The 12,457-nt window shown below is 39.0% G+C and overlaps 1 protein-coding gene across 2 annotated transcripts in view; it reads left to right on the top strand.

The window, feature by feature from the left end:
• The first annotated feature begins 461 nt into the window (after positions 1–461).
• The window catches only part of JAM3 (junctional adhesion molecule 3), a 105,559-nt gene continuing 93,563 nt past the window's right edge, over positions 462–12,457 (top strand). For both annotated transcript variants that reach the window (XM_073904017.1, XM_025893514.2), the window contains exon 1: positions 462–584. In XM_073904017.1, the coding sequence (XP_073760118.1) occupies positions 509–584 (76 nt within the window). In that variant the 5' untranslated portion in view covers positions 462–508. The remainder of the gene's footprint in view (positions 585–12,457) is intronic.

Here is a 12,457-nt window from a genome sequence, read left to right on the forward strand (position 1 = left end):
TTTATATGCTACATAATATATGTCTTGATTATTTTTTTTTGTCTTGCTTATGTTTTAAGTAGATTTCAGTGCTTTTTCCTTCCATCACATTTGGAATCAGGGCCTCAAAAGAGGTGCAGGCAATAATGCTTCAAAGACAATTAGATTGCATCTTTATTTGTGAGAAAACACTTCGTTTCCAAGTTTTAATTGAGTGTTCCTTCTCTGATTTGTAGTGCCGGATTCATTTTATAGCTATGGAAATTTACCCCGTCCCATTCTTGAACACACTTCTTTACCTCCGCCCATCAAATTCTTTGAATGAGACCGCATGGGCGCGGGTCTAGAGCATCCCTACATCCGTAGCAACCAGATTTCAGCTTCCTTTGTCACCATGGTGACGGCTGTGCCGGGCCAGGTGTCGCTATGGTAACTAGGGGCGGGTAGTAGGGGCCCCGGCAGGCAGGGCGCATGCGCGCGGGGAAGCCTAGCTGCGCCGCGAGCCCGCGGCCCCTCAGCTCCCCTCGTCATGGCGCTGAGGCGGCGGCCGGCGGTCCGGCTCTGCGCCCGGCTGCCAGACTTCTTCCTACTACTGCTTTTCAGGGGTGAGTGTGCGTGTTTCTGCCTTTGGGAGAGGAAGATCTAGGGCGGATGGGAGTTGAGCGGAGCGGCTGGAGTCGGTCCAGGCGGGAATAGCGGTCCCGGCTCCGGGAAAGCGGGGGACTCGGCCGGAGGAGCGGCGCGCGCCCGCGTCCCGGCGGAAAGGGGTCGATGAGGGGCCTCCAGGCGGGGTCCCAGCCGGGTGGGTGCGGGGGTGTGAGGGGCCCGTGCGAGGCCAGGGTAGCTCTCTCGGGGCGGTGGGCCGGTCCCCGGGCGGAGGGTACATCTCTCTGGAAAGACGGTGGCAGCTTAGGCGTGGGCTCGGAACTTGCTAGAAGACACTGCGGAGCGAGCGCCTTGCCCAGAAGTGGATAGTGAGGGGCCTTCCTAAGTACCAGCGAGGCACAGCTCTGAGGCCTATCTGTCTTCTTGGTCATAGCCTTCTGGGGTTCTGCTGTTCATTTCTCTCTTGCTGTAAACAAAGGAACTGAATTGGGCAAACCCAGCTTTACTTTGGGGGAAATAAAATGGCACAGATCTCAATCAAGTATTCTTTTTGTCTCCAGCCTGGCCTAGGAGACCCCACAGACCCTTACCCTGAAATAGCATCTGGGCCATTTTGATCAGGTCACACTGATAAACTTGGGAGTTTTGTCTTTTCCACTGTCTGGAATTCTCTTAGCTTTGGGTGTCCCAGGACAGTTGGACAGAAGGACGAAGTAGATTGTATTTAGTGAGCATGTACTGTATACTAGGCACTTTGAAATCTTTCTCTCATTTAGTGCTTACAAGAACTTTGGGAGGTGGATTTTATTAACTCATTTTCAGGTAAGAGAACTAAGACTTAAGTCAAGTCTCCTTTCCAAGACAGTGTTCCGAGTGAGTCGTAAGCTCGCGTTTCCATAAAGCACCACCACACTTCTGTGGTGGACATCCACAGGTAACCAGATCCGTAGAACCATCCGAAGGTCTTTTCAGTTCTTAGGTCATTTTATTGTTTGGCTGAGTTGCCGTTGTCATCCCATGATGTTTTCCAAAATATACAAATTAAAGCACAAAGTGACTGGGAGTGGGGGTGGACAGACTAGGAAAACAAAGCACTCCTGTGTTTGATGTTCGTTCTTGTGGAATGTTCGTAATGGTGGTAGATAAAAGTGGGGGTCTGAGGAGCTGTGGAAACAGGACTCTATGATGAGGGGTCACTTTCAGGGTATAGATGTCGTCCATATACTTTGCCTGAAAGTGATGTCCAAAAACACGTGGTTGGGAGATATAAATGATCAAAGGCTAGCCAGGGGACAAGGGTATCAGGAATGTCCAGCTCCCGGCTTTGTTGGTCACATTGACACTGTCCTATTCACAGACTGGAACAACTCTCTATTGTTGAAAAGTTCTGTTCACATGAAAGTTTGCAGTTTTTATTGCAGACACATTTGGCAATTTAGGAATGAATTTCAACTTGGTGGCTTGTTAATAAAACTAAAGAAGATGCCAAGGACCTCACATACCCTTAACTTTATTTTGCTCTCCTGGAGGTGCAGGTTTTGTGGCTTTCTTGATATTAAGGACTGGGATTTACCTGCAGAGCATAGGAGGAAGCATAAAATTTTGCAAAATAGGGCTGATGACAATCACTTTGAGAGGATGCAGCTTTTTTTTTTTTTAAGTAGGGAGTTCTTTTTCTGTTATTTTGTATGTACTCTAAACATAGTGTAATACCTTGAAAACTTTATTCTTTCACAGGTCATGACAGCTGTGTCTCTTTTATTTATATGATTATTCTTTTCAATTACTATTATTTTTCAGCATTGTCATTTTAAAAAATTTGTTCCTGATATAATACTTTTTTTTATTAGCCTTTGCCAGGCTCTGTTATAACAATTTAATATGTATTCATTTCATGTTGATAACAACTCTCAGAGGTTTTTACTATTATTTTGCCCATTTTGTGGATGAAGAAACAAGTACAGAGAGATTCAGTAACTTGCTCAGGGTGATAAACCCATGCATTTTAAATTTAGAAATCTTGAACTGTTTTTGTTAATCTAATTTCTAGTTACTTGTATTGCATTTGACAGTGGATTTCTTGTTATACACCAGTTTAACAAATTATCAAATGTTCAAAGCTGTGTGGTTTGTATGTAAAATATTCTTTTGTTGTATTGGTGACAGGTGCGGTTCAACCTTACGAATGTTACACCACATGTCTTTTTTGAATGATTATGTAGTAATTACTTTTTGGTTTCCAAATCTTTTGATGTCCTAGAGAGAAGTGCTTCATTTAGAATTAAAACAGTGACAGTTTGTATTCTTGGGATAAGACAACTTGTGTGCTGTAGTTTAGCAAAATCTGAAAATTAAAACTTCTAGGAAAAATTTTGAAAAATATTCTAAAACATTTTTTAGAATGATTTATTTTATATTGTTTTAATTCTTTTTAAATTATCTGGCAGATATAATTACTATCGTGTGTGTGTGTGTGTGTGTGTGTGTGTGTGTGTTCGTGTTCAGAAAAACAAAGAACACCTGCCCTGCAGCATGCAGTTCCTCAAATCAGCTGTTCATTCCCAAATGACTTGTTGATAGGCATTTCTTCTTGAGTGCTTCAGGCTGCCGAGACTGAATGGATAGCTATTAGAAATACTTAATCATAAGTAATTGCAGTATTACATCCAGACAAAATTATCCTCCACCCAAGCCCCTAAGGTCTGTATAACTTGCTCTTAAGGAGTCCCAGTAGGCTAGGCTTAGAAGAGTTTCTCTGAAAGAAACCATATTTGTAATTAAGCACTTTCTGACATGGACATATAATGTAACTGAAGGAGCTGTGGATTTAGTACATCCAGCTAGCAGCTGTTAGAGATGTGATATTAGCAGATTCCTTCTCCATAAATTCTTTGAATTTTTTCAGAGCACAAGTGGGGGAAAAGAAAAGAAAATATGTGTGTGAATGAAGTTAGGATGTATGGAGTCTGTTGAATGAGACACTATTCATGAAGCTGGATTCTCTTTTTAAGTTATGTTTAGAGTCAGGTGGTGTGAGTGTGATGGTGTTAGGGTTGAATACAGATTTCAGATCTTCTTTCTCTACCCTCTGAATGCTAACCATATATGCAAATAGCTTCACTGGAGTATAAAGAGATCCTGAAAGAACGTTTTGGTAAGCACATTCTTTTACACCTAGTTTAGCAAGGACAGTATCCACTATGGTACTGTATGTGGAGATCTAAAGCCTTAATTTACTGCCTCTTTGCCACTTGTCATGATATACAGAAAGCTTCCTGAGAATTAGCCTTTGTTTCTGATTTAAAGGAATGCTGTAGTATTTTGTGTTGGTGTGTTTTCTTTGTTTTTAGGTAGTATCTATTATGTTATATATTGTATTTCCCATGAGTAGTTAGTGTATATTCAACAGGGGTTTCAATGCTGATTGTGTAGAAACATCAAACTGTTTAATAAATTAAGACTATACAAACATTTTTTTCTTATGTTATCTTTGATTTTCACAGAATCCCAAAGCTTCTATGGTTCAGCCTTCTCTCTGTAAATTATTGCCAGAGTCTCATTCTGCTATATTCATGCCGCTACTCTTCCTAACCTAACCTCAGCTCGCGGTGACCTTTCCTATTTCCATATAAGCATAGCTCTTAGTTTGTAGTTCACTTTAGTCCAACAGTCATTTCTTGAGTATCTGTTATATGCCAGGCACTGTTTTTCATGCTAGGGCTGCAGAAATGAATAAAGTATCCCCAGTTCTAGAAAAGCCAGGACCGTTGTAAGCTGGGTTTCAATTATTGGGTGTAAATACATTTTATCTTCTCGGTGGTATTAAAAATTCACGGGAACAGAGGCTGAATTTAATTTCTTTTGTATCTTTCCAGATATGACTATAGTAAATATTCTCTTTGTCACTTGCCAGTTAACTATCCTAAAAATTTCCTATGTGTCTAGGCATTTTTCATGTATCTTAGCTCTAGTGGCCCCAGGAACTTTGGAAATTCTCAGTTTTTACTAAAGTAGTTTCTGTGAAAGAAAGCAAATGGTATTTCTTGGTTTAATTAAAAAGCTTTACCATTTATGCAGTTATACAAGGTAAAGAAGAAAAAAAGTGGGGAAATGCTTATGGTATAATTTAAGTGACACAAGCTGCAGATGGGACTAGCGTATACTATATGATTACAGGTAGGCAAAACCTGCAAAACTAATCTTATGCTTAGGGGAAAAAATGGAAATATAATGAACCAAAATGTTGATAAGTGCTGTTTTTGAGTGGTAAGTCTTATGGCTGATTGTTTTCTACTCTTCTCTTTTTCTGGCTGATTCTTTTGTCTTTTTTCCAAGTTTTCTTTAATTTCTTTAAATGTTTTTTATATAATGAAAAAAGTTGCATTTTGTCTTGGCCTCTCATATATCCAATAGTGGAATTTTAAATTTGACACCAGTAAAGATTTTCTTTTAAAGTGAAAAACTGTTTAGTTCAATGTGATAGCATGTTGCTTGTGCTCTTTAATTAACGTCAGCCACAGAAAATGAAGGAGGGACTGACTTGATTCAGTTGTTTGATCATGCATTGTTTGTGACTCATTTGAGAGATTTGCTGTCACTGGCTTTTGGGTTGGGGAGCCAGCTGTGGCATCCTCAGCAAATGGTTAACTGGAAAACTGAAAGAGAGCTGATGAGAAAATCTGCCTCTCTCCCTTTTTTTTGAACAAACAGAATAATCTGAGTAGTTGCTGTGGTTTGCCTGTTCAGAGTCAGCCAGCATTTATTGAACACCTCCTTTGTGCCAACCGGGCAACTCCTGGAGGACTGTTTTCTTTGTCTTGGGTGAGAGGAACACCAGGTCAAATTGACTTCCTTGGAAAATAGACTCTGAAAGATGTTTCCTGAAGTGGGCTGTCAGCTCATGTACCCTTATCACTTCTTCCTGCCCACCATGGACTTCCTTGTTTGATGTCTTTCTCTAAGGAAAACACATGATGTCTTTAGAATGAGGTGCAGCTGTCTGGAGGGTTACAAAGAATGCAGCAAATCCTAAGACAGCTGCCTTTTTATTTTTTTTTTCCGTGTTTTTCCGCTAAAGTATCTCTGTCAGGGTGCTGGAACTTAACCAGCCAATCCATATTTATTTGGCAGTCTCTGTTTTCATGGCTGTAAAGCTTTCCATGAGCAAAACAGGGAAATCTAAGATGACCACTTCTCCAGACCAGAAGAAACATACAGTTTAGATAGTGAACAGAGTAGCATCTTGGGAAATATTTTAATGTGTTTAGAAGCAAGAGCATTTACTTGCGCTTGCCTGGTAGGGGAGAATTTCAAGAAGGAGCTGGACTTTTAGGGATAATCTTCATTTACCTAGTGCAGATTTGGGGAATGGAGGTATTGAGGGCCAGTAAAGTGAAGGAAATATTATGAGCAAAGGCATGGAGTTAGGAATGTGTATGTTGTATTTTAAGACCTATAAGTTATAATGAGAAAAAATACCACCTGCCATTTATTGAGAACTGTGTGCCAGGTGCTGTGCTGATAGCTTTACCTGGGCTCTTTTAATTGATCTCAGAAATCAGTTTTTATAGGTTTCATTTTGCAGATGATGAATCTGAGGCTCAGGCAGGTTATTACAGTTAGTAAGTTGAGGAGCCAGATCATCCATTGTGAAGAACATTGGAGAGTAACTAGATTGTAAAGTGCTTTCAATGCCAGGCCAAGAAATTTGGACCTTATTACGTAGGTTCTAGAAATTCATGTGGCAGTTTGAAGCAGGGAAGTGATAGGATCAAAATTATTTTAGAAGTATTAGTCTGATATTCAAGAAGATTGGAAAGGAAGGGTTGGTTAGGAAGTTCAAGATCACTTCCTTCAGGGTAGGTCTCATGATGTTCAATTCACTTTTATGTGTATCTAAAAATATATTTATTTTGTTCTTGAAATATAGATTTGCTAGATGTGTAATTTTTGGTTGACAGTTATTTTGTCTTAGAGCCTGGAATACATAACACAGATGCTTTCTGGTTTCCGTTATTACTGTTGTGAAGTCTGCAGTTAGTCATATCTTTAGCCTTTTCTAGGTTGCCTGTCTTTTCTCCACCTACTTTAAAGATCTTTTCTTTGTCTTTGGTATTCTGAAATGTTACTACAATGTGTCTAGGGTGTGTTTCTTTTTAGTTATTTTCCTTGTTAATTTGTTATACTTTGTGTATCTATTACTTTATATCTTTCCTGAGAATTTTCAGGTATTATCTGTTCAAATACTGTCTACCTTCTGGTTCCTTAATTCTTTCCTTCTGGGACTCTGATTTGGTATGTATTCAGTCATTCTCTCTTCTAAGACTTAACCTTTCTGTCATAATTTCATATTCTTCCCTTTGTGCTGTTCTGGGTTATTTAGCTTTGCTTTATAGCTCTTTCTTTTTTCAGCTGTGTCTAATCTGTTGTTTAACCAGTACATAAAGCTTTTTTTTTTTTTTAACCACTTAACATTGCTCATTTCTGTAATTTTACTTGGTTCTTTTTATAATCTGGTCTCTTTTGCTTGTTCATTTTTTTTAAAGTCCTTTTTAAAAATCATTTCATGCATAGCTGTTTTATGTTCTTTATCTGATATTTCAAATATCTGACATTCTTGGAGATCTAAATTTAATGTTCGTTGTTTCTCATGAATCTTATGGTGGTTTGTTTTTCTTTACTCATAAGCTTATTATTTGATTGAATGTAATTAGTGCAGGGTCTGATCTGAAGATGCTTTTTGTGAGAGAGTATGCTTCCACCAGGCAGTGGCTACCTGGTATGGCTTTACCCCTTTGAGAGTCCCTGGGATAATTGGAAAATCTCAGGCTTAGTTTCTCTGCCTTCCTGCTGGCCCAAGGGCACAGTCTCCCCACTGAAGTGTTAAAAATGAGCATTTGCTGTAGGGTCACATCCCCACCCATCTTTCTGGTTTCAGCCCATAGATATTTTATTTGCCCTTTTAAAGGTCCCCCCACTTTCTGGGAGCCCAGAGATGTATTAAAAACTATGGTAGGACCTTGTTGGAGTGAAAAGACCTTTTGGAGTATCTAATCCACTGTACTGCTGGAAACAGGAATCTCAGCTTTTACTTACCCTGTTCCCCCTTTTAATTAATGTAAGAGTCACAGGTCTTTCTTTCTTTTTTTATTTTCTTAAAAGATTTATTTATTTTTTAGAGAGAGAGTGAGCATGCGCACGTACACAAGCAGGGGGGGTGGAGAGAGAGGGAGGGAGAATCTCAAGCAAACTCCACACTGAGTATGGAGCCTGATGCAGGGCTACATCTCATAACCCTGAGCCAAAACCAAGAGTCAGACACTTAACCCTCTGCACCATCCAGGCGCCCCTCACATACCTTTCTTTAAATATTCATATTGTGAAGGTAATGTCTTTTGTTTTCAGTTTCAAATATAAAAGTATTGACTGTTTTTTCAGAGCACATCTACCCCCAGACAGGTTGTGATATACTTTTTTTTTAAAGGTTTTATTTATTTATTTGACAGAGAGAGAGAGAATACAAGCAGGGGGAGCAGCAGGGAGAGGGAGAAGCAGGCTCCTGCTGAGCAGAGAGCCCGACGTGGGGCTCGATCCCAGGACCGTGGGATCATGACCTGAGCTGAAGGCAGATGCTTAACCGACTGAGCCACTCAGGCACCCTGGGTTGTGATATACTTGAAGGGAGGGATTGTATGATTCTCGCTAAGCATCACTGCTTTGAGAATGGGGCTATATTATTTTTTTAAACATTTATTTATTTTAAAGAGTCAGAGAGTGCATGTGCATGTGGGGGGAGGGAAAGAGAGAATCTTCAAACAGACTCCCTGCTGAGAGTGGAGCCTGGTGCCAGGCTCAGTCCCACCACCCATGAGATCATGACCTGAGCTGAACCAAGAGTGGGGTGCTTAACCAACTGAGCCACCAGGCACCCTTAGGGGTATATTATTTTAAAGATATACTGAATTGTACAACTATAATCTCTGTCCTTGGGTTGGATTCTCTGAGAAGCAACCATCTATCGTTCATGATACAGCAACTTAAAATTTGGAGAATTACAGCTGTTCTGCCCTAGACAGGCAACTGGTGAAGGTGAAGACATTCAGTGGCAAAATGTAAAAGTAACCTTGAGCTTTATAGCTGAAATCTGAATCTGAGATTCATATTCCTACAGAATAAAATGCTGGTTCTCTGAAAGGCTCAGCCCATGTACTGTGAGGAAGAAAACCACCCACTGCATCTTGGGAAGGCTCCATTGTTTGTAGCCTTTCAGATACTTTTCTGGGTGAAGGAAGGAGCATAGCATTGTGGGTGTTAGGCATTCTGGATTCATTTCCCAGCATTGCATGTGATTCATTTTTGGACCTTGGGGAGATAATATTGGTTTTAATCCAAATCATTTGAAAGTAATTTAAACACTGTCCCTTTCGCACTACCAGCAAAACATCCACATTTTATTCCCCTTATTAGATGACTCACTTAAGCTATATGAGTTTCACATCCAAAGAAATGATTTTATGGAATTTAAGAGAATTTTTAACTGATTAGTTGAATTAGTTTATTTTTTAATTAAAAGCGCATTAGAAGGTTTTGAAAACGTAGTTTATAGAAATATCTTTCTCTTCTCAAAGTTTAGAAGTGCATTAGAGCCAGGTAAACTTGGTTTGAACTCTTAAGAGGTTGGGAGCATGCATCTTTCAGACCCTCAGGGTTTTTGTATTTTTTAAGTCTGCTACAGCCTTACTACATCTAATGTTTTAAGAGTTTCTGTGTTTGTTTACCCCGAATTAAAAATTGAGAGCTATTTGGTTGGGTTGGTGTTCTTAATTGTTTGATTTCTTTGTATCAGATATGAAGTTTCACTCTGACCATAAGTCCACTGGTAATAAAGAACAGGTTTAGAACCGTAGTTGTGAAGAACAACAACAACAACAAAAAACAAATATTTAAGTGTCTTTAATTTACCAGGCAATTGTTTTATACCATTAGGGTACATAGGTAAAGTAGCTTATGTTATGAACATTTTATAGGAACTAATGAAAGCTGTGGACCTTTTCCTCCAAAGAGTATTTTTATATACATATATAAAATCTTTTATATACTATTTTTGGGAGTTTGTATCCCCCAGAAGATTATTTATGCACCTTAGGTTGAGAAGCCTGCTCTAGGGCTCAGGATCCCAGTGGGGGACACATCTTTAGAATGCATGTTTTTTGAAAAAATGCTGACTGCAAGTAGAGTTCAGGAGGATCACAAAAATATTATTTTATTCTTATGTTATTTCTTCTTTCCGTTAATTCTGTTATAGCCTAACTTTTCTGTTAGACTATTTATGGATAATGACTGTTGGTGTCAAACATCTGGTCATGGGTACCTAGGTGGCTCAGTCAGTTAAGCATCTGCCTTTGGCTCAGGTCATGATCCCAGAGTCCTGAGATCGAGTCCACATTGTTCAGCAGGGAGTCTGCTTCTCCCTCTTCCTCTGCTCCTCCCCTGCTTGTGCTCACTCTCTCTCTTGCTTGCTCACTTTCTCTATCAAATAAATAAATAAAATCTTTAAAAAAAAAACCCATCTGGTCTTATTCTCTATACATTTCCAATTTAAATTACTCTGGTAGATAAGTCAGAGAGTGAAGACTTGGATATAAATGGGAAACAGAGTATACATGTAACTTTAAAAATGCTTAGTTCTATAATTTTCACAGTGTTTTCATCATGTTAGTACAGCTTCAGGAGGTATGCAGGGTTAAGCTATATGAAAAACAGAATGAAATGTCGAGATGAAATTATTGCTGGAATTCCTCTTCCATCTACCTCTTACGTCTGCTTATAGCAGCTCTCTGTCTCTCTTTTTCCTCCCTGGCTCACCCTCTCTTCCCCTTACTTAGGCATTAGTGATGAGAGAAGAATCCTAAAGATGTTTAATAACACTGAATGAGGGATTTGGACTTCATTGAAGCCAGAACAAATATTTTCTCCTCCTATTACCCTGTGGCTAATATCCCTCATGCTGTTTGCAAATTACAACAAACTATTCCTCAGAGTGAGTTCAGGGTCAGGTAACTTTTTTGAGAAGGAGTATGTTTTTGTGTTCTGTTCTCTCTTCAACTCACAGATTTTACTTTCTGTGCTCTTCTTGTCAGGTACGTTTTCTACGTGTAGGGGAAATAAAATCTGTTAAAACTTTGGTTGCTTCTATTCTTATATGTGAGCAGTACCTTTTAGCTCATATTTTTTTAAAGTTACTTTTAATGAAACCTCGAGGAAGAAAATTTAATTGGAATTTAGAGGCTCCAGTTTTAAGCCCCATGACTGTAGCCCGATGATAATGTGATGTGCTTGGTTGTAAAGCCTTAGTTTCCAGTGGAAATCAAGCTTTTCCTTCAAGGAAGAAATCATTAGATTTGGGTTTCCTGATGACAGAGGTGAAGCAGTTCTTTGAATGTCCACATCCACCTTTGCCATGGAGGAGTTGGATTCTAAAGAAATGTTGCTTTCTTTTTTTCTTTTGAACGATTATGGCTGTATAATAGAGGAAAAATTGGTAAGACTTATTTTATTTCCTTTTTATTGGGAATCATGATTTGGAGCATGGTCTTTGGCTCTGTAGAATTGTTTACTGAAGAAGGGTTACTGAGTAATCCTTGTTTTTTCCTTTTCTATTTTATTATCATGGCCCATCTACCCCCAAACATAGAGCATACTCTTCTCTTAATTGCTGTTCATTCCCTAGCATCCAGCTTAGTGTACTTCTCTGTAAAGTCTTTTTTAGATCTCTAACCTGGAGTGAACTTGTCCTCTTCTGAATTTCTATTTATTAGGAAGAGCATAAACTAGACCAAGATTTGGATCTCAGCTGTGCTATATGACTTGCCAAAGTTAATTTCCTGTTCTATAAAAGAGTAGTGGTAATGTGTAACTTTGTAGGATTGTTTTGCAAACCAGAGACTATATATAAAGCTCCCATCAGAATATCTAAATGGTAACAAATATAACACTAATTAATATAGTAAAATTAAAATTAATTACATAATTCATATAAGTGCTCTGCAGAGGGCCTGGCATAATAATAAGCTCATAGTGTTAGGTTTGTTTTTTGTTTTTTTTGGGGGGGGGGGTTTGGTCAATAAGTAGTAGCGATTTACTTTATTATTAACTGTTGTTGCTACTACTTCTGTTACTACTTTCCACTTTACTGCAATTCATTTGATCCTTAATTATTGAGAGGCAAATTTAAAATGAAGTTTATCAAGCTTAGGCTTTTGGACTCCTTACTTACAGAGGGATCCCTTTTAAGGCCCTGGATTTCATACTAGCAATATGTCCTCAAATTTGCATAAGTTAGATGCCTTAGCCATAATCAATTAAGACTTTTCTTCCACTCTGCCTTCCCCTCTGTCATACTTCCCATGTTGAGTACCATCGTAACGGTCATAGACATTTTTCCCAGATAATGAGTTGGGAACATATTCAGTTCTGGTTTTAGTGGGATTGTTTATGTGTTCCACAGTCACTGTTATGTATAGTTGTTATTGCTAACCATCTCAGTGTAGGCATGGTTTCCGGGAATATTCTACCACATTGTTAACTTACTAGGATTGTGATATGAAGTTGTAAAGCCCACTGTGAATGCCAGTTTTAAGCCCTCATAATGCCACTGTAGTGAGTTATGTGGTTGAAAAAGCAGGTAATGAGTTTTCTCAAGTCAAAGTGTAAGATTTGTCACTGTAAAAGAAAACTTGAAATATCCTGAAGTCTTACAGCTTAAATGTGAAAGAAATGTTATTGTATGTATTTGTTTATTTTTAAACAGAGAGGGGCACAGTTGGTTAAGTGTCGTCATGATCCCAGAGTCCTGGAATCGAGCCCCAATTGG

Source organism: Callorhinus ursinus, unplaced genomic scaffold, assembly GCF_003265705.2.
Source record: "Callorhinus ursinus isolate GAN/ISIS: 27379988/994484 unplaced genomic scaffold, GSC_fseal_2.0 scaffold19, whole genome shotgun sequence".
NCBI lineage: Eukaryota > Metazoa > Chordata > Mammalia > Carnivora > Otariidae > Callorhinus > Callorhinus ursinus.